Here is a 27,262-nt window from a genome sequence, read left to right on the forward strand (position 1 = left end):
AGCAAAATGGCAAATGTCAATCCAGCCATGTCAATAATGCAGTAACTGTAAAGGATCTAAATACCCCAATCAAAAGGCAAAGACTCAGATAGTGTAAAGAAGCAAGATTAAGGCCAGGCGCAGTGGCTCACACCTGTAATGCCAGCACTTTGGGAGGCCAAAGTGGGCAGGTCACAAGGTCAGGAGTTTGATAGCAGCCTGGCCAATATGGTGAAACCCTGTCTCTACTAAAAATACAAAAATTAGCCGGGCATGGTGGTATGCACTTGTAGTCCCAGCTATTTGGTTGGGAGGCTGAGGCAGGAGACTCACTTGAACCTGCGAAGCGGAGGTTGCAGTGAACTGAGATCATGCCACTGTACCCCAGCCTGGGCGACAGAGTGAGACTCTGTCTCAAAAATAAAAAAGATTCAGCTTAATTATATGTTGTTTATGAGTGACACCCCTTAGATTCAAGGAATAATGCAAAAGAATGGGAAAAGAGATACCATAAGTGACAGTTTGAGAGCTGGAGTAACTGTATTAATAAGAGATAAAAGACACTTTAAGACAAACAATATTATTAGAGCCAAACTGCAACCTTTTTTTTGTTGTTGTTGAGACAGAGTCTCACTGTCACCCAGGCTAGAGTACGGTGGCACGATCTCAGCTCACTGCATCCTCCGCCTCCTGGGTTTCAGTGATTCTCCCGCCTTAGCCTCTTAAGTAGCTGGAACTACAGGTGCCCGCCACAACGCCCGGCTAATTTTTTGTATTTTTAGTAGAGACAGGGTTTCACCATGTTGGCCAGGCTGATCTCAAACTCCTGACCTCGTGATCTGCCTGCCTCAGCCTCCCAAATTCCTGGGATTATAGGCAAGAGCCACCATGCCCAGCTGCGACATTTCATATAATATTTCAGGAAGACATAACAGTCAGCAGAGCCCCAAAATACCTGAAACATAAACTTGATAGGATTGATGGAAAATAATCAGTTACAGTTAAGAGATTTCAATATCCCACTGTCGATAATTGGTAGAACATCTAGACAAAATCGGCAAGGTATGGAGGACTTGAAGAACATTATTAACTCACTTAGCCTGACTGACATATATAGAGTACCTGGTGAATGCAGAATACATCCTCTCAAATGTGGGTGAACGTTCTCCATTGATCATACACTGGACCATAAAACAAGGCTCTAGTATAGCTGTTTAAAAAAAAAAAAAAAAAAGGAAGTAACAAGTGTTGACAAGGATGTGTAGAAACTGAAATTCCTCATACATTGCTGGTAGGAATGTAAAATAGCCCAGATAGTTTCTTACAGAGTTAGATGTAAACTTACCATATGACTTAGCAATTTATCCAAGAGAAATGAAAATGTGCCCACACAGACAGGTACATCTGCAGCAGCATGATTCATACTGGTCGAAAAGTGGAAGCAGGGCCAGGCGCAGTGGCTCACGCCTGTAATCCCAGCATGTTGGGAGACTGAGGCAGGCAGATCACCTGAGGTCAAGAGTTTGAGACCAGCCTGGGCAACATGGTGAAACCCCATCTTTACTAAAAATACAGAAATTAGCCAGGTGTGGTGGTGTGCACCTGTAGTCCCAGCTACATGGGAGGCTGAGGCAGGAGAATTGCTTGAACCTGGGAGGCGGAGCTTGCATTGCGCCGCCGAGATCGTGCCGCTGCACTCCAGCCTGGCGACAGAACAGGACTCCATCCCAAAAAAAAAAAAAAACAAAAAAACATGGAAGTAACCCAATGTCCCATGGATAAAACAAACCTGCTACCTCTATACACCAGATTACTGTTCAGCTTTATAAGAAATAAACTACTCATGTGTGCCATAACATGGCTGAATCTCAGACTTACCACGCTAAGGGGAAACAGCAGACCCAGGAACTGCTCGTTGTGTAATTTCACTTACAGGGCATGTCCCCCCAAAAAACAAATTTATTTGAGAGATGGAAAGTGACCAGTGGTTGACTAGGACAGGGCTGGGGGTGGGTGGTAGCAATGATTAACACCACATGGGCACATTTTGGGAAGATGGAAATGTTTTAAAATTGTATTGTGGTGATGATTGCACGAATTTACTGAAATCATTGAATTGTACTCTTACGGTGGCTGAATTTTGCGGTATGTAAAGTATACCTCAATGTGGATGTTAAAAATAAATAATTAAATGAAGGTTAAAATAGTTTGGTTTCTGTTCTGGCATCCATAAATGTGCACACAGAAAAACAAAACCCTCAGAGGTAGAAGTTGTGAGTCTGTTGGTTTTGTGAGGCCAATCCAAAGGTCATGGGCATGTGCTGCCCCCATGCTGAGTCCAGACTGTCAGATGAGGCTGGAGCTGGCAGGCAGAGGAAGCTGCTTTTGGTTCTCTGTTTTTTGGAGTTAGTCTTGCGCTGTTGGCCAGACAGGAGTGCAGTGGTGCGGTCATAGCTCACTGCAGTCTTGAACTCCTCGGCTCAAGCCACCCAAGTAGCTGGGACCATAGATGCATGCTACCACACCCGGATGGGGTTTTTTTTGTTGTTGTTCTTTTTAAAAATTTTTTTTCTGTAGAGATGGGGTTTATTATGTTCCCCAGACTGGTCCTGAACTCCTGATCTCAAGTGATCCTCCTGCCTCAGCCTCCCAAAGTGCTGGGATTATAGGTGAGCCACGGCACCTGGCTGGTTCTGCCTGTTTTGTTTCTGTGATAAGTAGCACATCCAGTCCTGCGCTTTGCTATAGAGGAGAGTCTCTTTCTGTCAAATGATTGATCTTCAGAAATAACTGGCCACACCCAGACGTAAATAGCTTGATTTGTTTTCTTTTCTTTTTCTTTTTTTGAGATGGAGTTTCATTCTTGTTTCCCAGAGTGGAGTGCAGTGGCGTGGTCTCACCTCACTGCAACCTCTGCCTCTCAGGTTCAAGCGTTTCTCCTGCCTCAGCCTCTCCAGTGGCTGGGATTACAGGCACCTGCCACCATGCCTGGCTAATTTTTGTATTTTTAGTAGAGACAGGGTTTCACCATGTAGTCCAGGCTGGTCTCAAACTCCTGACCTCAGGTGATCCGCCCGCCTCAGCCTCCCGAAGTGCTGGGATTACAGGTATGAGCCACTGCACCTGGCCTTGATTTTTTTTTTTTGGGTGGAAGAGCATGTTGCTCGGTAAAAGTGCGGCTCTTCTCCAGGGGTCCTGCAACTGAAAGGTAACTCGGGCCTGCATGGGGTGAGGGAATGAGAACTCTGTGAATGGCCACACCTCACTGAGGATGTGTTTGTGTGGGCCTTTTCTGAGGTGTCAACTCTTTCTGGATTGTCAGTGGTCCAGGATGAGACCTGCTGTGTGTCAGGTACTGTGCTGGAGTGGTGGAGAGGTAATCAAGACAGGATCTGATTTTTGCAACTATTTTTTGGAAGACCATGTCGTGAAGGAAAGTACAGAGGTCTTGGAAAGAAGGACTTGCCATTGGCGGTGTGGCTCACCGTCTCCATTTCCTTATTTCACCTGGGAGGAGACTGGGCTGTGGCTTCCGTGGTCCATGGATTGGGCAGACTTCAACACAGCCTAGGTGGATGTCTGGCAAGTGTCCTCCTGTTAGTGGCATGTGGCGTTCAGGCAGCTCTTGTGTCTTCCTCTTCGCTCCCCACCTCCTCTTGTACCATGAGTCTGCTGTGGGAGGAGGCAGCACTTGTACCAAAGGCCTGGCCCATGGTGTGGACAGGACAGTCTGGGATGTGTGTTCCTTGGCCATTTTGGGGCTCAAAGTAGCATCTGTGCTGTTAGATCTGATCTTGGCTTTAGTTTTTTTTGGCCTTCAGCTCCCTGGTCAAGCACTTGTGGCCAGTGACCGTAAAACGCACTGGAAATGCAGTCTGTTTACTAGGCCGGCAAAGCCAGTCGCAGTTGTTGACACTGGTGTCGTTGATGACAATTAGAATCATTGCTGTCGTCTTTCTTTTTGGAATTTGGCAGTCACCAAGGGGGTGGTGGGGTGGCGCATCAGTGTCACTTCCCTGCCCAGAGAATGCACTGGCTGATCATTTGATGTGAAGGCAGGTCAGGCCGCCCACCACGGTGAGCATGCGTGCCCATCATTAAAATGCATGTTAGGCTGGGCGCGGTGGCTCACGCCTGTAATCCCAGCACTTTGGGAGGCTGAGGCGGGCAGATCATGAGGTCAGGAGATCGAGACCATCCTGGCTAACACAGTGAAACCCTGTCTCTACTTAAAACACACACACAAAAATTAACTGGGCATAGTGGCGAGCCCCTGTAGTCCCAGCTACTTGGGAGGCTGAGGCAGGAGAATGGCGAGAACTCGGGAGGCAGAGCTTGCAGTGAGCCTAAATCACGCTACTGCACTCCAGCCTGGGCGACAGAGCAAGACTCCATCTCAAAAAAAAAAAAAAACCAAAAAAAACCAAAAAAAAAAAACCACTTAACACATCAGGCCTTCCAAAAGCAAAAACAAATCAGAAAGTAATGTGATATTGCTTCCTCCTATACATCCAGCCACCCAGTTGTCCAGAACGTGGGAGTGTGGACAGCTTTGTTTTGTTCTGTGCCAAAATGGGGCCAGCTGCAAAAGTGTGCATTGGTTGCCTAATTTTTCCAAGATGACTCTGAGGATCATGGATAGAGTCCTTGCTGTTTGGGCAGATACTTTTTACAGGGAAGGGAGAGGAGGGTGAAGTCAACACCAGAATTGCTTCCCCTCCCCCGGCCACATGAGCATGGGACTCCCCTGGTGTGCCCGAGTCAGTGAGTTCTGACTCACGCGTGCACCTGTGAGTAAAACCCTGATTTAGGTCACAAACTGTATCACTGCCCAGAAACCTTACCATCCCACTCCAGAGGGGCCCTCACACACCCCCAGCCCTTCCTGTTTTGGTGCTTCCCCTCATGAGACTGGTCTCGCCTCTTTTCCGGTTTTCTGGGGATGCACTCACAGAGTCAGTGCTCTTTGGGGTCTGGCTTTCTTCTGAGTGTTTTGGGATTTGCCTCTGGTGTGTATTGGTGTGCCTCTGAGTGGTGTGCACAGGGCACTTCTCATCTGTCAGTAGACATCTGTGCAGCCTCCAATTTGGGACTGGTGTGAGCACCCGCTGCTGTGCAGTGCAGGTCCCTGCAGATGTCTCTTTGTAGGCACGGGTCAGCATTTCTCTTGGTAAACACTTGGGTTGAACTGCAGGGTTACAGATTGTGTGTGTGGTTAGTAGTTTTAAAGAAATGACTAGGCTTTTCCCCCAAAACGGTCTGTGCTCTTCACACTCACAGGCGTGGCAGTCCAGCACACCATCTTCACTTGTTCTCAGTCTTTATAGTTTTAGCCACTGGGTCTAGAGAGAGGTCAGGGTCCAGACTCTGGCATACATGTGTGGCTGTGTCTTAAGCCCGTCACCCTTGCCCCTCTGAGGGAAACACGAGGCCAGGCAGAAGATCCCACTGCCCCTTGTGCTAGTCAGTCACATAGTGGATGCTTGGACAGTCACTGGTGCCACAGAACCCCTATCATCATTGTGTTGGCTGCCTGTGTACGGGTGGAGGGGGTGTCTTCACAGCGATGTGCAGAGCTGAGCTTCCACCCCCTGCTCTCAGGACTATGCCTCCCCGCAGCTGCGCCTGGCCCGCCCGCCGGCCGGCTGTCTGCAGGAATGCACGTCCTTGAATGAGATGGACGATGGACTAATGTGGCACAGCTGTTGACGTGAGGGCTCAGGAAAGGGCTGGGTTCTCACAGCCCAGGGCCATGGTTTGTGGGCCTCACACTGACTGCCTCCTGCAGCCCTCTTGGCCGGGATTGAACCCCTAAATCCCTCATTGGGGTGCCAGAGCTCTGGAAGTCCCGCAGCAAGAAGCCTTTTTCCCTTCGTGTGACCACCGGCCTGTCCCAGAGTCAGGATCGAGACAAGGGGCTTCAGGGTGGGTTACTCTGTGGGCGGCTTTCTGGAGCCCCCTCCTCCACTGCTCCAGCCCCTCCCCAGCACCTGTTGAGGGCTGACTGCTGCCTTTCACTTGCTAATTCTCTGTCTGCTGCTGGGCAACTTCCAGGAGAGGCTGGGTGGCCTCAGGGAGCGCCTTCACCAGCTCTGACTAGAAATCCACAGCCTACGGGCATTTCTTAGCTCTTGGGAACTGAGAGGTATGTTCCCTTGGGAATCTGTGTGCTCCCTTCCCTGCCTTAGCTGCTGCCCCTCCAAACCTCAGTGGCCACCGTGTGTCTCCTCCTTGTTCTTTATGTCACCCCTTTCCTGCAGGTTCCTCGTCCCATTTCCCTTTATCTGGGACTCTTATCTAATCCCAGAAATCGCTGAAATGTGAGGGGTCCACCTGTACTTCTAAGAATCGTTAGATTATTTAGGGGCACCAGAATAATAGACTGCACTGTTTCTAACTCCCCAAGTCCTCAGCTCACATGAGGGCCGTAGCATGAGGCAGCCTGGTGCCAGGTAAAAGAGCATCGCTCCTGGTCTTCCTGAACTTCCGGCTTCTCCAAGGTGTTGCCAGCTCTTTGTTGCCTTTAGACGCCCTCCTCTGGTCATGGAGGGGACCTCGGGATCCCTGACTTTGAAATGGGGCTTCTCTGTTGGACAGTGCAGGCTCTCTGGGGATATTATCCTTTGGTGGCTCTGACAGAAAGCCAGAGGCCACACTTTATATGGACATCGAGGTAATCACCAGTAAATGCTTGACCTGCTCTGTCCGAACTCCTCTCACACATCTGTAAGTTGAGCAGATTTGCAGATTAAGCAGACCTCTTCCTTCTTTTTAAATGACTTGCTTTCTGTTTTGCTGCTGCGGCTTCTGATATCTCCTCCCAGCATGTATTCCTGCTGTTGTCCTATTTGTCACTTACTGACAGGCTGCTCTTCCTGTAACTGATGCCCCAGCTGCTGTAGCGGGTTACTTGAATGTCCCATCCACAGGGACAAGACAGGGAGGGTGTCTGACCAGCACTCCACTGTGCCCACTGAAACTGGGTTTAGCTTTGTTGCTTTTCAGTCTGCAGCCAGTTTCCCTGCCATGCTGCGAGCAGTTGCACTGAAACCAACCTGGAGGCTATGGGGCGGCTTCTGAGTGCTCCTTAGGCTGAGAGCCAGTCCTGTCCCTCATGGTCCCCTAACCTGGTGAAGGAGTGGAGCGAAGGGCAGTGGGCGCCGGGCCTTGGGGGTCTCTGTGCAGAACAAGTAGAAACAGAGGAATGGATACCTGAGAACCTACAGGGGCGTGTGTGATCCCGGGTGGGACAGGCAGACATCACACCCAGGGGGGTGGTGTTTTCCCTGTTATAGCAGAATGTGCCCCTGGAAGAAAAGAAAAGGCGGCCGGGCATGGTGGCTCAAGCCTGTAATCCCAGCACTTTGGGAGGCCGAGACGGGTGGATCACGAGGTCAGGAGATCGAGACCATCCTGGCTAACACGGTGAAACCCCATCTCTACTAAAAAATACAAAAAACTAGCCGGGCGAGGTGGCGGGCGCCTGTAGTCCCAGCTACTCGGGAGGCTGAGGCAGGAGAATGGCGTGAACCCGGGAGGCAGAGCTTGCAGCGAGCCGAGATCCGGCCACTGCACTCCAGCCTGGGCGACAGAGCGACACTCCGTCTCAAAAAAGAAAAGAAAAGAAAAGAAAAGGCTACCTGGTTAGAGAGATCTTTTTGAGGTTTTTCTTCTCTCTCTCAAGATGAGCATGTGAATTATAATTTGTGAGCCTGAGGGGGCAGCTGGTGGTAGAAAAAAAGAACATGGGTGTCTGACAGCTTGGATCGTCCATGTACTGAATCTCTGTGTGGCCTGGGACAGTCTGCCCCCACTTTGTGAATGCCTCTGGTCTCCTCTGTGAATTGAGGCTCCACCATAGTGTAAAGTCACAGTGCTGATGGAAAGAACCCTCAAGAGAGGAAGGCAGGGTAACGCCTGAAGCCAGGCTGAATCAGCTGTCTTTGGAAACGCTGAGTTCCCTGTGACTGAGGCTCGGGCGGATGCCACCGTTTTCCCTGGAGGGTGGGAGACGAGGGAGGGGACATCTGATGGATGGAAAGATGGGAGACATACCGGATGTTGCCATGTGCCCCCTTTGGACCCATGCCATAGGACTGCAGATTTTTAGAGCTTATATCTTTAAAATTGTTGTGATGTAATCAAATTGAAAAGCTTTGGGGGTTCATGGGGCTGAGACTTGATGCCACGCAGAATTCCTCAAGGCAGGGCCCTGATAGCTTTCGTACAAAGAGCATTCTAAAGAGAGCCATCGGTCCAGGCCTCCAGGAGACTTGGCGTATCTGCAGGCAGTATGGGAAGAATGGTCTGAGGGCACTCTCTCGGGGACTGCGACCCAGAAATCACGGTGCACTGGGCACAGGGGTCAGAGTCTGAAGGTACACGGTGATAGGAGCAGAGGCCGGAAAGGTGGGCTGGGATAGATTGATGGGTGCAGGAAGGGTAGAACATAGAGTTGAGACTGGGCCTTGGGTTCAGGACCCCCTTCTGGAGAAGGGAGAGTTGATACTCTGAGCCTGGGTGGAGCCCAGGATCTCTCAGGCACTCAGATGGGAGAGAGGCGGCCCACTTGCTAGAGAAGGAAGGAGATTCCTAGTCCCGGAGACGAGCAGTCTAGGGACAGTGGGGCACAAGATTCAGGATAGTGTCCTCACACTGAGGTCCTGGGTGACCTGGCCAGCCATGTTCCTGTGTTTGCTCCATAGCCATAGGGCGACGCCTGCTTTCTGTGACTTAGGTAAACATAGAGGCTGTACAGTTGCCACATAAGGCCGTCAGAACCTTAAGGTGACCAAATTTTGTTGGCTGATGATTAAATATCTGTGGGGTGAATCCTATTAAATGTTTAGTACTTCTCAGTTTTCAAAATACAACTTTGGCAGCAAAAAGAAAGTTACATGGGCCATGATATATCAGCAGGACAGGACCCAAAATACATGGGCCATGATATATCAGCAGGACAGGACCCAGGATCCCAGCCTCTGCACTACTGTCGGGGCTGCCAGAGAAGGGAAATCCTTTTCCCGAAGCACTGGCATCTCCCCTTTTCCACCTCTGGGCCCCAGACAGCGGTTGGTTTTGTGGGATATGTCTGTTGACATTTACTGTGTTAGAAAATTTGAAAATTTTGGCCAGGCGCAGTGACTCACACCTGTAATCCCAGCACTTTAGGAGGCCAAGGTGGGCAGATCACATGAGGCCAGGAGTTCGAGACCAGCCTGAGCAACAATGGCAAAACCCCGTTGCTACAAAAAAATACAAAAAAGTAGCTGGCTGTGGTGGCGCACTTCTGTAATCCCAGCTACTCGGGAAGCTGAGGCGTAAGCATCACTTGAACCCAGGAGACAGAGGTTGCAGTGAGCTGAGATCACGCCAGATCGCGCCACTGCACTCCAGCCTGGGCGACAGAGCAAGACTCTGTCTCAGAATAAAGAAAAAAAATTTCAGCCTGGGCAACATAGCAAAACTGTCTCTACTAAAAATCCAAAAAAATTGCAGAGAGTGATGGCGCACACTTGTAGTCCCAGCTATTCGGGAGGCTAAGGTGGGAGAATCACCTGGGCCTGGGAGGCAGAGGCTGCAGTCAGCTGAGATGGCACCACTATACTCCAGGCTGAACAACCTGAGTTGAGACCCTGTCTCAAAAAAAAAAAAAAAAAAAAAACCTATTTATTAACTCATTTAAAGATGACTATAATAGACCTGTGACATATTAACATAAATAACTTTTTATTAAAAATGTATTTTGCAAATCTCTTTAACACTCAGCTTACTAAGAAGGCAGCTGCTAGGTTCCCGTGGCTGTGTCTGTGTCCATCCTCTTGCATTCGTTGTGAGGGTTTGAAGCATGGTGAAGAAAACAACTAGCATGGAGAAGAGGTTAGAGAGTGGAGGGGTGTTTCCATAGGCTTTTCGGATCATTGTGTATTTCCTCCTGTAATGAGCAACCAAAATCCAGAGTGGCGAGTCGCTACCGGTGAGTTGGCCCTTAGACTCTGAAACCTCGTCATTGAGCTTTTTGTACGTGGTTACGTTAAAATCCATGAGACTCTTGCACTTTGAACAGAAAAACCTATTTTTACAATTAACTTTTAATTTTAGAATAGTCTTAGATTCACAGAGAAGTTGCAAAGATCAGTCCTGCAAACCCCACCCCGGTCTCCACATTGTTAACAGACTACAGAACGTATGTCACAAGTAGTGAGCCAGGGTCCACCAAGTTCATACTTTATTCTGATTTCCTCAGTTTTTTCCAGTTGTCCTTTTTCCCTTAGGTTATATTTAGTCCTTGCGTTTCCTTAGATTCCTGGACTATGACAGTTTCTCGGACTTTCTTTGTTTTGGGTGACCTTGTCAGTTTTGAGGAGCAGAGGTCAAGTGTTCTGTAGAACGTCCCTGCATTGGGATTTGTCAGATGCTTTTCTCACAGGCAGGTGATTGATTTGGGGGAGGAAGACCACAGAGGGTGAAGTGCTCTTCTCATCACATTGTATCAAAGGTACTGCTGGGCTTGACTGAACGGTCATCTGGGTGAGGTGCCATTTGTCAGGTTTTCCTACTGTAAAGTTACTCTCCCCGCCCTCCCCCCTCTCCACCCTTTCCATACTGTCCTCTTTGGAAGGAAGTTACTATGTATGGCCCACTCTTTTTTTTTTGAGATGGAGTCTCAGTGTGTCACCTAGGCTGGAGTGCAATGGCATGATCTCGGCTCGCTGCAACCTCTGCCTCCCGGGTTCTAGTGATTCTCCTGCCTCAGCCTTGTGAGTAGCTGGGACTACAGGAACTTTAGAGACAGGGTTGTTCACCAAGTTGGCCAGACTCTGGTCTCAAACTCCTGGCCTCCCGTGATCCACCCGCCTCAGCTTCCAAAGTGCTGGGATTCCAGGTGTGAGCCACCATGCCTGGCCACACAGCCCACTCTTGAGGGATGGGGACTCATGCTCACCTCTTCAAAGGTGAACTGTCTGCATAAATTATTTGGGATTCTTCTGCCTGACAGTATTATCTTTTCTTTCCCTGAACGACATTTTACTCACCTATGAGTTTGTAATACCATTGAGCGTTGGAAAATAGTAGTTTACTGAGTTATAGAAACATTTCAGATACACGTATCATCATTTAGTGTCACAAAATCAGATTTGTCAATGTCACCACCTATCCGTTGGGAAGTTACTGAGCTCACAGCAGGTAGCAAATACAAGTTCTCCAAAGTTCAGAGTTTTGATTATTGGAAGCTCGTACTTTATCACTGGTACCAGATACCCTCGGGTGTTTTTCATGAAGCACCAGGCTTTGCATGAACGCTCATGTGTGTGCTTCTCTTCATGGCGCCATTCCACTGCAGTATGCAGCAGCAGGGCTTCATCCTGTTGTACTTTGTCATGGGATACCACAGAGGCGCTGGTCAGAGGTGAGGTTTAATCGCATTTCATGACTGCCCCCAGAGGTGAGTGGTGTCCCCTTCTGCAGATGAAGAAACTTGGCCTCATTGAGGTTTGGTGAATGGGCCAGTCCCCCCAGTACCTGCAGAAGTGTACCCAGCCCCTCAGTGGTCCTCGTGGGTCACCCGCGGCCACTCTGCGCAGAGCAACTGGAGCAGGTCTGATTGGGGTGTGGGTGTACCTAGCTGGCTAGGAAGACAGGTGCAAGTGATGGTGATCTAGCCACTTGTGATGCAGATGTTTGAAAGAGGGGCAGGAGGTTTCCAGACACAGCCAGCACTTTCCATTCATTGAGAAAGTTTGTGGTCGTTTCAGAAGCAGTGTGTGTTTCATCTTTGTGGCTTTCATGCACACAGGTGACTTCTCTCTCCCTGTGTGTTGGTGAGGAAGCTGGCATCTCTCCCAGGAGATGCCTTTCAGTTCATTTGCTGTAGGAAGTCCTTCCTCCACCCTGCTTGAGGAGTTCTCACCATGTTTCCTCCCTGGAGGAAGGTGGGCCTGGCATGGGTGCAGGGACCAGTGTCAGGAGGGGTGCTGTGGTCAGTGGCCAGGGTTTCCCCTCCTCTTTGTCCTTTACTCTCCCCACACCAGGCCCTGGGGAGCCTGGATTCCTGAGCACCACAACTCCATCCCACCCCTTCCAGCAGGCGTTGGCCCACTTACAGTGCGAGTGTCCACCACCACTGAGTTTTGTTTCTTTTCTTTTTTAAAAGACAGGGTCTTGCTCTGTCTCCCAGTCTGGAACGCAGTGGTACAATCATAACTCACTGTAGCCTCTGGCTCCTGGGCTCGAGTGATCCTCCTGCCTCAGTCTCTTGAGTAGCTGGGACTACAGGTGCTTGCCATCATGCCCAGCTTTTTTATTTTTTAGAGACGGGGTCTCACTGTGTTGCCCAGGCTACTCTTGAACCCCAAGGCTCAGGTCATCCTCTCACTCAGCCTCCCAAAGCACTGGGATTGTAGGCATGAACCATCACACCTGGCCATGTTTTGTTTCTGACCATCCCCTGACTCGTCTTGTAATTTGGGTAAGTTATCATTTCTTGATAGAGTCTGAGGGCCACATCTGTGTCCTCACACTGCCCCCTCCTTTGCACCTCAGGGACTTAGCTTGTGGGTGCTACTGGCTGTCCAGGATCCTTCAGCCATAAATAAAAGTTCACTATTCCAAAAATGACATAGTGGGGCTCAGTGGCTCACACCTGTAGTTACAGCACTTTGGGAGGCTGAGGTGGAAGGATCACCTGATCCCAAAAGTTCAAGACCAAGCCTGGGCAATACATAGTGGTTCCCATGTCTACCAATAAACAAACAGATTAATTCGCTTGGTGTGGGGACTCATGCATATAGTCCCAGCAACTCAGGAGGCTGAGGTGGGAGGATCACTTGAGCCCAGGAGGTCAAGGCTATAGTGAGCCGTGATTGTACCACTGCACTCCAGCCTGGGTTATAGAGTGAGACCCTGTCTCAAAAAAAATAAAATATGACCGAGCACGGTGGCTCATGCCTGTATCTGAGCACTTTGGGAGGCCAAGGTGGGCAGATCCCTTGAGCCCAGTAGTTTGAGACCAGCCTGGCCAACATGGTGAAACCCTGTCTCTACTGAAAATACAAAAATTAGCCAGGTGTGGTGGTGGGCACCTGTAGTCCCATTTACTTGGGAGGCTGAGGCAGGAGAATCACTTGAACCCGGGAGGCAGAGTTTGCAGTGAGCCAAGATCACGTCACTGCACTCCAGCCTGGGCAATAGAGGGAGACTCTTGTCTCAAAATAAAGATATTTGATGACCTGAATTAGGAGCTGCCAGTCACATGGGGCCCATACTCTCCAACCCCACATCTCCTCTTTTGGGTTCCCCCGGGATCCTGGCACAGTGAGGGGTCCACACAGGAGCTCAGGTGCCATAGGAGCCCAGGTTGTCTGCAGGTCCTGCTGTGTGACCTTAGGAAGTCATGTGGCCCTCCCTTGAGATTGTCCCCTGGACTGGGAACTGGGGGTGATGATGGAGCTGTGGAGAGGATTATGTGGAAGGGTGAATTTTCGTGGTTGGCCTAGGAGTGGCCATCATAAAGGCCCAGCAGATGTTTGCTTGGTTTTCCAAACTTGAAAAGTTAGCCTTTCAGTTATTCGATTGTAGTCATTTCCAATGCATGTGTCTTCCTGTATTTCTAAGCAGAGCATGCTGAATTTGATGTGGCCTCCCTGGTGGTGTCAGCTGCTGGCAAGGTCAGGCTGCAGTGGCCTTCGTGGGCGGGTGGAGGCTGCTGGCCCACATGAGCATGGTATTAGGGTCTCCTGGGCTTGTCTCTACCACCCTCAACCAAGCCATTCTGCACGCCCCCAAGACTGGCCCCTGTCGCACTGAGGTCCTCTGGGCCTCCCTGGCTGGGCCCTTTGACTTTAGGGGCTGTTGCATTCCTAGAAGGCGTTCTGGCAGCGTGGGCTGGCCGCCTCCTGGCTGTGCTGATGCTGGGGGCGGGCACTGCATGGGGCTCCTCTGCTCTGGCTGGGGACCTGGGACTGCTCCCTTCTGTACTGAGGAAAGGAGAGTGGGCAGGGATGGGCTCACAGGTCTTGGCCAGCCACACAGACACTCTCTCTTTTTCCTGAGCTCTTTAGCCAGCGCCATGGCAGGGCTCACCATAATGGAGTCCCAGAGCGGTCGTTGGACCTAAAGTCTCCAGGAAGAATGATGGCTGGGTTTCAAAAATCCCATCTTAGCCGCTCACCTCCACGGCCTCTGTGGCAGAGAAGCAGAATGTGTTCTGTCTTCCTGGGCCCCACAAAGCAGGGCCCGGGCTTTTCTCTTAACATCCCAGCCAAGAGTAGCTCAAGTTACGGGGCGGGAGGAGTGTGATGGATGCTAAGAAAGGAGTTGAGGGATCCGCAGAGGGGCTGCAGCTGGCAAGAAGCGCGTGGGGGTGGGGTGGCTCGGGAGGACACCAGACAACCCCCAGGAGTTCTTCAGTTTTTTTTGTTTGTTTGTTTTTGTTTGTTTGTTTGTTTGAGACAGAGGAGCTAGGTTGCCCAGCATGGAGTGCAGTAGTGTGATCTCAGCTCACTGCAAGCTCCGCCTCCCAGGTTCATGCCGTTCTCCTGCCTCAGCCTCCCGAGCAGCTGGGACTGCAGGTGCCCGCCACCATGCCCAGCTATTTTTTTTTTTTTTTTTGTATTTTTAGTAGAGACAGGGTTTCACCGTGTTAGCCAGGATGGTCTCGATCTCCTGACCTCGTGATCCGCCTGTCTTGGCTTCCCAAAGTGCTGGGATTACAGGCGTGAGCCACCGCGCCTGGCCTAGTTCTTCAGTTTTGGGGCACTGCCTGTGTCTGGACAACAGAGCTCCCTTTCTATCAATTGAGTGAGTGAACACCACCCCTTGTGAAAGGAAGGAGAACTGTGTGGGGTCCCAGTGAGCAGCGCCCACCCCCAGGTTGCAGTGAATGCTACCAGAATTGTATGTCAGCACACCCACTACACAGGGGCCTGCCATACAAGATATTGCCGGGACTGGCCTGGGCAACATAGCGAGATTCCACCTGTACAAAAACTTTAAAAACGCAGCGAGCCACGATCATACCACTGTGCTCCAGCCTAGGCAACAGAGTGAGAGACCCTGTTTCAATACCAAAAATTGAAAACTGAAAAAAGTTAGCCAGGCGTGGTGGTGCGTGCCTATGGTCCCGGCAGCTTGGGAGGCTGAGGTGGGAGGATCACTGGAGTCCAGGAGTTCCAGGCAACAGTGAACTATGATTGCACCACTGCACTCCGGCCTGACAGAGTGAGACCCTGTCTCTAAAAAAAAAAAGTTGCTCAGTGGTAGGACTAACTTGGGGAACTGATGATAACACTGTCCTTTTTCTCTGTCGTAGGATTTTTCTGGGAGTGTTTCTTGAAGGCAGGTAGAGAGACTGAATGAAGCATGAGGAATTGCTTTCTGGCTTGACTCACTTCACTCCAGGTGCTGCCTGAAGCTGAGGTGCCTCCCGGCCTGCAGACTTTCTCCTCCTTTTCCATGGGACCCTCTTCACCCCCTTCCATTGTTGGGCAGCTCTGGTCTCCCACCTGACCTTCCTAGAGCTGTTCTCATCTTGAGTCTGCAGCTGTCCGGGGGGCCTCTGTGTAGGCTGCTGCTGGTCCCTCTTGTCGGGGGGAGCTTTAAGGCTCCGCGGGTAGTTACTTGGGTAAACCCTTTCTTTTCCCCATCTCTTTCCCTGCTTTGTCCCAGGGTAGCATCTGAGGGAGGAAGTGGAGTTACAGTGATATGGGTTAGCTCCCCAGGGGCCAGGCTGGGCCATAGGCTCCATTAGCTTAGTGGTTTAAAGCAGTGAGATATTGACGTTTTTCAGTCTGTCGGTTCTGCTGGTTGGCTGGTCCCGCCCAGCTGGGCACTGCTGGTGGGGCTCTCTGGTCTTTGCAGTTGCATGTCAGCTGGGCTGGGTGTCCCCAGTGGTTTCATCGCTCACATGTGATGGCCAAAACAGCTGGGACTGGCTGGACCAGTCTCTGTGCCTGTCTCCATCTCCCCTGTGTAGCGGAGGCTAGCGTGGGCCTCTGACCCCATGGTGGTTTGGGGCAGTCAGACCTCAGCTCTCCTAGAGCAAGCATTCCGAGGGCTTAGGCAGAAGCTGCAAGGCTTCTGTGACTTCACCTCAAAAGGCTGCCACGTCACTTCCTCTGCATTCTGTAGTTTGGGAATTGAGCCATAAAACCAGCCCAGGTCCAGTACTACGGGGCCTATGAATAGATGCAGCCAGAGCCTACAGCCTCCTCAGGACTACGGAGATGGGTCGGGGGGTCTTGCAGAGTCTGGTCCGGTGTCCAGGGTTTGTCAGCCGTAAGTATTAGGGCTCCTTTTTCATATCCACAAAAGCACTTGGATTCAAAGAATAGGAGTTTGGCTTCCAGGGTCTGTTACTTTACAAAGACACATGAAGACACACAATTCAGAAATCCTTGTGAGTGGGTTTCCCTTTCCTCCAGCAGCACAACATCTGTGTGCACGAGGGAGGCAGCTGCCCACCGTGCAAGGGGGTCCATCAGTCCACGGCATGGCTCCTCCTGAACTCACAGCCCCCACCCTGGAACCTCCACCAAGGCAAGAGGAGGAGGTGGGCGCTCCCCAGCCTTGCCAGGCCCCCAGCAGACCCAGTCTGCCCTTGGGGAGTTTGTGAATGTTCAGGTGTCACATTTCAGGACCTGTTTACTGAGATTGTCTGCTCTGTACCGGGCTCCCACTCTCTCCTCAGAAAGCGGTCAGGTCAGGCACATGTTTCAAGTTTACTCGTTGCTGTCGCTCCCATCTGGGAGCTGCAAGGCCGAGGCAAGGCGGCCTATTTGCTGCCCTTATCTTCCCAGTGTTGGGGACCCCAAGAAGTACTTTCCTCTAAGGCCCTACAATCCGAAAGAAAATCACTCCTGCGCGCTCCTAGCCCCTTCAAGGTTGCATCCTGTCAGAGCATCCGTCGGGCTTCGGGAGTCCGTGGTGCTGCTGCCATCTGGGTTTTTGGGGCTGCTGCATGTGGGCGGCTGGCTCTGAAGAGGCAGCATGTGATCTGACAGCGGGATGCTTCCACCTCACCAAATGACAGCCCTGGGGGCAGCTCCCGGCAAACAACTCCATTTCTTTCTCCAAGGTGGGGATGGACCTGATGCAGGGGACCCAGGCTGTTGGGACAGACGTCTCTCTCCATCCTAGGGGCATGCAGGGTGGCTATGAGTGCTCTCAGGAAGGTCACTGTTCCCGAGGCCTGAGCTCTCAGAGCATTTTCAGATCAGCAGGGCTGCCTGATCCCCCTGCACCCAGCCGGCTGTCTAAGGTGCCCGAGCCTCCTCAGCACTGAGGTCTCACCTCACCAGGCAGCCCTGAGAGTCTGTGGGACAGGGATTCCTCTGCCCTGCCATGCAGGAGCCATGGAGAGGGAAGTGTCACTTGCAAGAGGCAGAACCAAGTGAGACCCAGGTGTCTTCTGACTCGCTGGGTGAGGGCTCTCTCCACAGCCTGACTTGCCTGCTGCTGTTTGAAGTCCAAGGCTGGGCAGGGGTGGCCAGTGAGCTCCAGGCCGCAGCTTGCTAAAGGAGCTACTCCACAGGGAGTGTGCGGGTTCAGGGCTCAGCACCCTCACACGATGGGCTCAGCCAGCCTCTTCCCCCATCCCCAGCCATCATGGACTTAGGAGGAGATTCCTGGCTCTGAGGACATGGGGCTTGCCCCCTTCTCTGGGGCTGTGGTATCACCCCAGGGCTGGATACCCCCTTGCCCTTTGTTCATCTGGTCACCCTGGGGGCACCCTGTCCCTCTTTGGGAGCTTAGGCTGTGCCACAGAATGAGGCCATAGGTCCCTGGGTGCTGTGCCGGTGCCACACCCACTTGAAGGAGGTCATGATGGCCCCCAGCTCAGGGTGCAGGAACCTGCTTGTCAGACAGGTGCTGACATGTCACCCTGCAAGGCGGGGGGACGGAGGGCTCATCTTCACAGGGGTGGGGTGCGGTGCAGGGAACCAAAGGCACTTAGGCTTGCTGGGCCGAGGGTGGGTGGGCCAGTCACTGGGCTGTTGGGGGGCTAAGGAACAGAAACCCACCAGCCAGCCCCTCTTGGGAAGCTGGGGGGTTTCTGCTTAGACCTGCAGTCCCCCAAGTAGAACCCCAAGTTCTGCTATGACCTTCACCTCGGGGCAGGGGGACAGGGCTGGGCAGCCTTCCTGAGGCATGTTGAAGAGGGATGTTCTGTAGACAGAACACGGCCATGCCGGGCCATGTCTGTGGGCCAGGCCCCAGGAGGGTGGGGGATGTTAACAGCTTGGTTCATGTCGGGTAGGGCCTGGTGAGCCCAAGATGAGTGTTTGCACAAGGGACAAGTGGGCTGGCAGGACTGATGTTGGCTCTAGCAAAGCCCTCATCCCACCTTTACACACAGCCAGCAGTCCACTCTGCTAGGCCTGAAAGAGGTGAGGAGGAAAGCTTCTAGCGGGAAATGGTTATGTGGCTGGAGAAGGCATTGCTGGGCCCTGCCTGTCTTCCCCGAGCCAGCCTGGAGGAGGATTTCTTATCCTGAGGCCTCATTGGGCCACAGGTCATGGTCATCCCCAACTTCCCTAGTGTGTGCAAGACTTGGGGGATCTTGCTGAAATACAGACTTTGATCAAGCAGGTCTGGGGCAAGGAGGACACGCTGCATTTATACAAGTTCCGGAGAAGCTGCCCTGCTGCTGTGGCTGTGACAGCTGTGGTCAGACATTCACGGGGCCAGCCCCAAGTCCACCTACAGCCTTGCCCCCACCTGCCCCTTCCCTTTTGTGTCTGTCCTACCTGGTAGACTGAACCCTAAGGATAGAGCCTCCATTTATCCAGGGGTTCCTCCCCACTGCCTGCTGCAGCACCTACTTTTTAAATGAGCTCTCAGCAGATGTGAGTGAGGAATGAATGAATGAATGAATGAATGAGGGAGAGGGGGATGAAGTGTGCCTTCCCTGCATACCAGGCAGGCCCATTCAGAGAACCACAAAGGTCCCAGCCTCCAAGGACGGCTCCTTCCCGGCACTGGCTGAGGGAACACTAAATATTAACCACGTACTGGTTGCTGGGCAGCTGAAAGCCATAACCTTGTGCTGTGGAAGTGGGATCGTGTCTCGATTTAAGTTTATAATCCCGGCCTCTCCTCCAGGAAGTTCTATGGAAGTTCCTGGCAGGTAACAGAATTTCTGTGCTTGTGAGGTCAGGGCTGGTGCCAGCGGGTGGGGGAGTATGGGTGGTGCGTGGCAGGGAGCGGGTGAGACCATTTACGCTGATAACAGCCTGGCCTGCTTCCAGGGATTTTTGTAGGTCACATAAAATCTCTTGATCAGTGTGTTTTACATTAAGGCTTCTCAAGATGGGCAGGACGGGCTTATGGGATTTGTCCTGAAATACCACATCACTTCCAAATAAAGTTGGTGCCTGGGACAGCTGCTGTAGAGTGAATGGCAGACGCTGTCCCTGGGCCACGATGCCATCCCTCCCAGCATGCTGGGCTAGGTTTCCACTGCTTTTATTTACTATAGGCAGTTTTCATAATTAAATTTTTCCCTGAAATAATGCCTACGATCATTTTGAGCCGCATGCTTTTTTCCTGAATTAACTATTTTAAAAAGTCCTGAGACTCTTAAAGCCCCTCTCCTTTAAAAAGTGAGCTTAACAAAGTTTTTCATTTTAGAAACTTAAGAGGGGCCCGTGTGCGGTGTGTGTAGAGGTGACTGGAGCCTGTGGTGCAGCAACAGTCCCCTGTGGGCCGGCGCCACACAGGAAGTGCCTGCAGCTCCACAACCCTGGGGTGAGCCTGGCGCCTCCATTTTCTGACAGCACCTGAACCCTTACCTCCCTTCTCAAAATGAAGGCTGCGTGTCACAAACCGGTTGGAACTGGCCGTTGCCATGGTTTTCACATTGGAAGGCACAGTTAAAGGGTCATGTGACCAAGGAGGGAAATGCCTTTGTCACATGACTTTTTGGTGGCCTGATTAGCATACAGGAAGTTCACTCCCTGCTGGCTGCTGGGATGCTGAGTGATCATTGATGGGTGGTGACATCATCTCTTGGATGAGTTATTGATTAGTCGCAAGCCAAGATGGGGCCAGGAAGCACTGTGGTCAGAGCAGCCCACTCAGGCAGCTTCAGCTACTAGGTGCTCTGGACCCTTCGCCTGCCCTCTTCCCTCAGGCAGATTTGAATTTTATTAGACGTCTCACCTCTGGAAGAACCTCACGCCCTCAATAAGATGATAAGAAGTGTTAAGTCCCTTAGAGCTTGGCTGTCATTTCATTTCAGCTCGTGCTGGCCCAGGAAGTGTGTCTGTAACTCTATACGGGATGCTGCCTTGGGCCCCTGCTACCCTGTTCACTTTGGAGCCCACCTGGGTAGAGGCCAGCTGCTGCAGCTCTGTGCTGGAGCCTTGGGACCACCTGCCTCTGAGGTGCTCAGTGTGTGTGCACATCCAGGGAGCCTGGAATTAGAGCCCTGAGGTCACCTTGAAAGTCGATCTTGGGCGGCATGGGGCCGGCAGCAAGGAGAGACATGCTGGCGGTTTGCTAAGACCTCAGTGAGGTGTCCTGGGTTACTTTAGAAACAAGCTACCCAGTTCTGGGCTTCAGAATGTGGGCTGATAACCCCTTGCCTGGGGGATTGTATACTTCGAAATCGTTCCTTTCTGTCCATGCCCAGGTCTCTGGTGAGAACCTAGTTGATCAGGGCTAGGACCAGCGTTCAGGTACAGCCGCCACGTAGCTCTGGTGGGTGGAATTAGGAGGGACAAGAGGAGAGCAAGTAAAGCGGTTCCTGAGTCCGGCATCTGGTGAGTCCAGGGTAGCCTTGGTGAAGCCTTAGCCTCTGGTGCTCTGTGTCCACCATTCCCTGAGGACGCAGCTCCTGGGCTTGGAGGGGACCTCAGAGGTCCCGAGGGCTGCTAGAGCAGAGCCAGGTCCTTCATCCTAGCGACGCTCCTCAACCCTGCCGGGGTCTAATTATGAACTGGACCCAGGCAGAGCGAGAGCCCAGACAACTTTGAGCTGCAGCTCCCAGTTAACTTTGTCCGAGTTTGTTCCCTGGGTCACAGTGCCACCTAGAGGATGCGTTCTGTCCTTGGCTGGTTTTCCTGCTGACAAAAAACCGGACCTGATTCACTTGGATCAAAGTACAATGAGGCTGAGGTGGGCGGATCACCTGAGGTCAGGAGTTCAAGACCACCCTGGCCAACATGGTGAACCCCTGTCTCTACAAAAATACCAAAAAAAAAAATAGCCGGGCGTGATGATGCATGCCCATTAATCCCAGCTACTCAGGTGACTTGAGGCAGGAGAATCGCCTGAACCAGGGAGGTGGAGGTTGTAGTGAGCCAAGATTGCACCACGGCACTCCAGCCTGGGCAACAGAGCGAGACTGCATCTCAAAAAAAAAAAAAAAAAAAGTACAGTGAACCCAGATCTTCAGGGACAGTTTGCCTTGTGCCGTCAGCAAATGGAGCTGCTTGGTTGGGAACGAGTGCTGTCTCTGGGACTTGCGTTGGGTCAGCAACACCACAGCAGGTGTTCAGCCCTGCACCTTCAGTAGTGTCAGCTGTACACATACATCCTACAGGATCGTTCACAGGAAGGGGAAAATCAGACTGATGTGTTCCTGCCTGGGTCAAATGACGTGGGTGCCATGCGCACTTATCTTGGAGCCTGGCCTGCAGTTAGCACAGAATGAATATTTACTGTTTCCTGGTTCTGATGAATAACAGCAGCTCATCAGCCACACTCTTAGATGTTTGTGACTGTATTTTGACAAAATAACAAAAAAGGAAAGCCTGCAAGTACTTCCCCGATTGTCCCCTGGTGCTTCTCAGCTGGTAGTGAGATGCTGTGGGCCGACAGTGAGAAGGGGAGGAACAGGCCTCAGGTCAAGTTCACAGGTAGAAGTGAGTTCCCCAGACCATGGCAAATTCATTAGAAAGAAAAAGGTGTGAGGGCTGGAATCATGATGAACTGTCTCATGATGCAATTTTGAGCTGGAACTTATGGAGTGGGCAGCAGGGTAACAGAATGATGTTGGCATCCACGTGGAGCTGGAGGCAGCCAGCCAGAAACCAGTCCATGAGTAGATCAGGCCGGTAGAGAGTCTCTGGTCTTTGAGAGAACTTGCGTCCTAGTCAGTTTCAAAACAGTTGCTGCTGCCACGTGGGGCCCAAGAAGGGCCATCTAGCACTTGGTGCCACCTTGTGAGCAAGCTGGCAGCCTGTGGATACACCTCTTGGTCTTCTGGGGACAGGTTGGTTGCCAGGTGTGAGGGCTGTTGGCCTGCCTGGGTGGAGAGAGAAGAAAGTGGTTCACACAGGGAGCTGGGCTCCTCTTCAAGGGGTTTCCACCATGGGCACGGACTGCCGCTGGGGATGAGGCACACACGTGCCATCAGACCCAGCATGCTCAGGCCCCCACAGTGGCTAACACTGAGCAGGACCCCAGGATCCAGAGCCGAGTGTTTACACAATCCGAGGCACACGGTAGAGGGAGCGGCATGTTTTCCAGAGTCATCATGTCACTCTCAGGGGCATATACACCCTCAGCCCTGGCAACATGGCAGCAGGCACTAAGAAGTCCCTACCATCAAGGTGCCCACCTGGGCACTGGGATTGGGTGCCCTATGACATGTGGGTGAGAAGAAGGAGGCAGCTCAGGTGCCGTGGGGTGGGGCTGGGGATGTGGAAGATGCAGGGCAGACAGCAGCCAGGGAGGTCTCACCTCCCTGCCATGTGTCCACAGGGGTGGGCACAGCTGTCAAGGGCACTCTGGTTACTACTGTTTCCACCCCACAGTGACATGAAATCCGAGAGGAGACCTCCCTCACCCGATGTGATTGTGCTGTCCGACAACGAGCAGCCCTCGAGCCCGAGAGTGAATGGGCTGACCACGGTGGCCTTGAAGGAGACTAGCACCGAGGCCCTCATGGTGAGCCATGTGGTGGCACTGCCGCCAGAGCCCCACTGTGCCCTTCCCACTCATGGCGCCCTTGGGTGGAGCTAGTGACGGCAGGGCCTCTGCTTCCCACCAAGGACGCTCTCCCTCAACCCTCTTCCTCTCGCCCCTGCAGAAAAGCAGTCCTGAAGAACGAGAAAGGATGATCAAACAGCTGAAAGAAGAGTTGAGGTTAGAAGAAGCAAAACTCGTTTTGTTGAAAAAGTTGCGGCAGAGTCAGATACAAAAGGAAGCCACCACCCAGAAGGTGCGTGCCTGTCTCCCCTCCTCGCTGGGCCAGCAGGAGCCTCTGGCCTTGCCTCGATCCCATCATCAATGTCAGGGGCCAGAAAGGTGAAAGGGCTTCCTTGAGGGAGTATAGGGCAAGGTCCCGCTCCCCCGTTTGTGGACTCCAGTGTGCATTTTGGATTTAGCTTAGAAGATGTTAAAGTGAATTTCAGTCTAGAGTAATCTGGATCTGAGGGTCTAAAGCTCACTTTTTTTTTTTTTTTTTTTTTTGAGATAGAATCTTGCTCTTTCGCCAGGCTGGAGTGCGGTGACACAAATCCTTGGCTTACTGCAACCTCTGTCTCCTGGGTTCAGGTGATTGGCCTGCCTTAGCCTCCTGAGTAGCTGGGACTACAGACACGTGCCACCACAGCCAGCTAATTTTTGTATTTTTAGTGGAGACGGGGTTTCACCATGTTGGCCAAGATGGTCTTGATCTCTTGACCTTGTGGTCCACCCTCATGGGTCTCCCAAAGTGCTGGGATTACAGGCATGAGCCACCGCGCCCGCCCTAAACCTCACTTGGACAACAGGTGTCAGGGAAGTGGAGCACAGATGTCTGGTGCCACTGGAAGCATGTTTCTGGGTGAAGGGCTCTGTGCAGAAAGGCCGCCCGCACTGTGGGCGCAGGGGATGCCCCAGTCTCTACTGTCCTCCCTCCTGCTGTGTGCATCTCAGTCCCCTCCCAGCTGGATGTGTGCTGAGCTGCCATGGATCTCAGCCCCAACTCTCAGGAGGGTCCTGCTTCTGTTTCTTCTTCCCTGGAGCCTGAAGCTCACTGTTGCTCTGCTTCTAGATGCAGGTTAATGGGCAGCGAGGTTAAGTTTATTTTGTTGGGCTTTTTGAGTGCTCTGTTCTGGGAAACTCCTACCTTCCGAATACTTTAGTAATTGCCTCAGTGAACCAGAAAGTAAGTGTGTCCTGGGCAGCAGGAGCTGAAGAAAGGACAGGACTCTCCCTGCTCTGGCTTGGGGGTTTGTTTTTTGAAACCCCGCCCCCCTGCACACCTCACACCTACCCAATTAGCAAGTGGGTTGGAAAGAGCCCTGCCTGTTTCTTTTTTCTATTTCTTTGTCACTTGCCAAAAACTCATTGAGGGACACCAAGTCTGTCACTGACCCTTCTTTAGTGGAACATGCAGCTTTAAAAAGTGCCCAGAGTCACTGTTTTCTCACTGAGATTGATATCTCCCTGCCTGGGCCATGGGTCCTTTGCCTCAGCGGCACTGCCGCCATCAGCCATTCTGTCCCCTGGAGGGCACAAGTGGGTGCCAGGACACTGCATGGGTGTCAGGGAGTGGCCAAGAAGTGATGCCGAGAGTAGTGGGTGGGGCTGCTGGAAAATCTCTTCTAGGCCCATGTAGAAATTGTCACCTCCTACCGCAGACAGGGTCACTTTCAGCCTTCAAGCAGAACCTCTGAGAGCCTGATGCCGTAGGGGAGGAAGACAGTCAGTCCTCGGTGGCAGCATTAAATCTTGGCACCTCCATGTGGGGAGAGGGCCAGGTGGCCCCTCACCTCCTGGTGTCCTGCTCTCTTGCAGCCCACAGGTTCTGTCGGGAGTGCCGTGACCACCCCTCCCCCGCTTGTTCGGGGCACCCAGAACATTCCTGCTGGCAAGCCATCGCTCCAGGTCAGTGTCCCTGCTGTGTCTCAGTGGGTGCCCTACCGGCACTGCTGCTGTCGAGAATAGGCTCCTTGGGCTCCCAAACAGCCCTGGTCCAGGTTCTGCAAGAGGTTGCCCTTTCCTTCGGAGTAGGCTGGAGTGAGGCCCTCCAGTCCACAGCCCAGGGAAAAAGCATACATGCACTCTCCAAGCCCCACGGCCCAAAGTAGGCCGCTGTTGATGTCACAGACAGAAATCATGGCCAACACTGGAAGGGGGACTTCCAGTGAGTGCCTCTAGCAAGTCTGATCTCCCTTCATGTTGACTCTTCTGGCCAAGAGAGCCTTCTTCCAGGGCCTCCAGGTGAGGGGCAGAGTCTTTCTCCCAGCCATATGGCTGAGGTCGGAAGAGGCCCTCCTGCCCCTCCCTCTCAAACAGGCCTGAGCCCCCAACTTGCTCTAGGGGGTGACCATGCCCATCCTGCCATGGACCGGCCAGTGTCATGTGAGAATGAACTGCCATGTTGGTGGGACTCACTCAGGAGTGAGCCCAGGTTCGCACGGCTGTGGTTGGAGTCCTGGTCCTTGTTCCAGTGTTTAGAATCAGTAGTCATCTTTACTAATTTTTTTTTTTTTTTTTTTTTGAGACGGAGTTTTGCTCTGTAGCCCGGGCTGGAGTGCAGTGGCCGGATCTCAGCTCACTGCAAGCTCCGCCTCCCGGGTTCCCGCCATTCTCCTGCCTCAGCCTCCGGAGTAGCTGGGATTACAGGCGCCCGCCACCTCGCCCGGCTAGTTTTTTGTATTTTTAGTAGAGACGGGGTTTCACTGTGTTAGCCAGGATGGTCTCGATCTCCTGACCTCGTGATCCACCCGTCTCGGCCTCCCAAAGTGCTGGGATTACAGGCTTGAGCCACCGCGCCTGGCCATCTTTACTAATTTTGTGTTACACATTCGCCTTGTTTGTTTGAGACAGGGTCTTGCTCTGTAACCCAGGCTGGAGTGCAATGGCACGACCTCAGCTCACTGTTGCCTCTGCCTCCTAGACTTAAGGCATCCTTCTGCCTCAGCCTCCCAAGTAGCCAAGATTACAGGCGCACACCACCATGCCTGGGTAATTTTTCTGTTTTTTGTAGAGATGGGGTTTCACTGTTACTCAGGCTGTTCTCAAATCTCTGGGCTCAAGAGATCCACCCGCCTTGGACTCCCAATGTGTTGGAATTACAGGCGTGGAATTACACCCCCAGCCAGCTAGCTAGCTAAATCTTTTTTTTTTTTGGTTCTGAGATGGAATCTTGCTCTGTCACCCCGGTTGGAGTGCAGTGGCTCGATCTCAGGTCGCTGCAACCTCCACCTCCCAGGTTCAAGCAATTCTCCTGCCTCAGCCTCCTGAGTAGCTGGGACTACAGGCATGTGCCACCACGCCCAGCTAATTGTTGTATTTTTAGTAGAGATGGAGTTTCACCATGTTGGCCAGGCTGGTCTCAAACTCCTGACCTTGTGATCTGCCTACCTCGGCCTCACAGAGTGCTGGGATTACAGGCATGAGCCACTGCACCCATCCATAATTTTATTTTTTAACTTTTCTGCTACTTAAAAAAACCAAACCAAAAAAACTTGTATGTACTTTCATAAAAGCAGTAAAACTGCTTGCTTTAAAAAAAAAAAAAGGGCGGGAGGGGTCCATGTAAATCTGGGTCTTGGTGTCGTTGGCAGACCTCTTCAGCTCGGATGCCCGGCAGTGTCATACCCCCGCCCCTGGTCCGAGGTGGGCAGCAGGCATCCTCGAAGCTGGGGCCACAGGCGAGCTCGCAGGTCGTCATGCCCCCACTCGTCAGGGGGGCCCAGGTAAGCAGAGCTGTGCACACTGGGGAGACCTGGCAGCCTCAGCAGTTGTCTACCTTGAAAGTAGGGCCCTTCCCAGTCCTTGGGGCCAAGGTGCCTGTGCCTTCCGGTCCCCCTCCATTGTTGATCTCAGTCAGATTTCTTGTTCTTCCCACCCTACCCCAACAGCAAATCCACAGCATTAGGCAACATTCCAGCACAGGGCCACCGCCCCTCCTCCTGGCCCCCCGGGCGTCGGTGCCCAGTGTGCAGATTCAGGGACAGAGGATCATCCAGCAGGGCCTCATCCGCGTCGCCAATGTTCCCAACACCAGCCTGCTCGTCAACATCCCACAGGTGAGGGCTGCGCCACACCGGGTGAGGGAGAGTGTGTGTTCCGCCTGTGACTGCTCCTCTTGGACCCACGTTCTGGGGCACAGTAGTGTCTCCCCGGGCTGTGTGGCATGACCTGCCTTGCTCCCTCAGAGCCAGGCAGGGGCTTGGACTTGAGCTCCTAGGGGCAATAGGGCTGTGTGGGTCGTGGGCAGACTTGCTGTCCAGCACAGGTGAGCAGCTGCTGAGAGGGGCAGTGCACCGACCTGAGCTGAAGGTGGGGTCTGCTCACCAGCCCCATGGCCGAGGAAACAGCACGTGGCACACAGCAGGTTTAG

The 27,262-nt window shown here is 52.4% G+C and overlaps 1 protein-coding gene across 8 annotated transcripts in view; it reads left to right on the forward strand.

Annotated features, from left to right (window-relative positions):
* Window positions 1-27,262, forward strand: part of GATAD2A (GATA zinc finger domain containing 2A) — a 124,266-nt gene that overhangs the window by 85,309 nt on the left and 11,695 nt on the right. For all 8 annotated transcript variants that reach the window (XM_025367184.1, XM_025367181.1, XM_025367186.1 and 5 more), the window contains 5 exons: window positions 22,740-22,872; window positions 23,015-23,146; window positions 24,709-24,798; window positions 26,484-26,615; window positions 26,781-26,948. In XM_025367184.1, the coding sequence (XP_025222969.1) occupies window positions 22,740-22,872; window positions 23,015-23,146; window positions 24,709-24,798; window positions 26,484-26,615; window positions 26,781-26,948 (655 nt within the window). The remainder of the gene's footprint in view (window positions 1-22,739; window positions 22,873-23,014; window positions 23,147-24,708; window positions 24,799-26,483; window positions 26,616-26,780; window positions 26,949-27,262) is intronic.

This window comes from Theropithecus gelada, chromosome 19 (genome assembly GCF_003255815.1).
Source record: "Theropithecus gelada isolate Dixy chromosome 19, Tgel_1.0, whole genome shotgun sequence".
Classification (NCBI taxonomy): domain Eukaryota; kingdom Metazoa; phylum Chordata; class Mammalia; order Primates; family Cercopithecidae; genus Theropithecus; species Theropithecus gelada.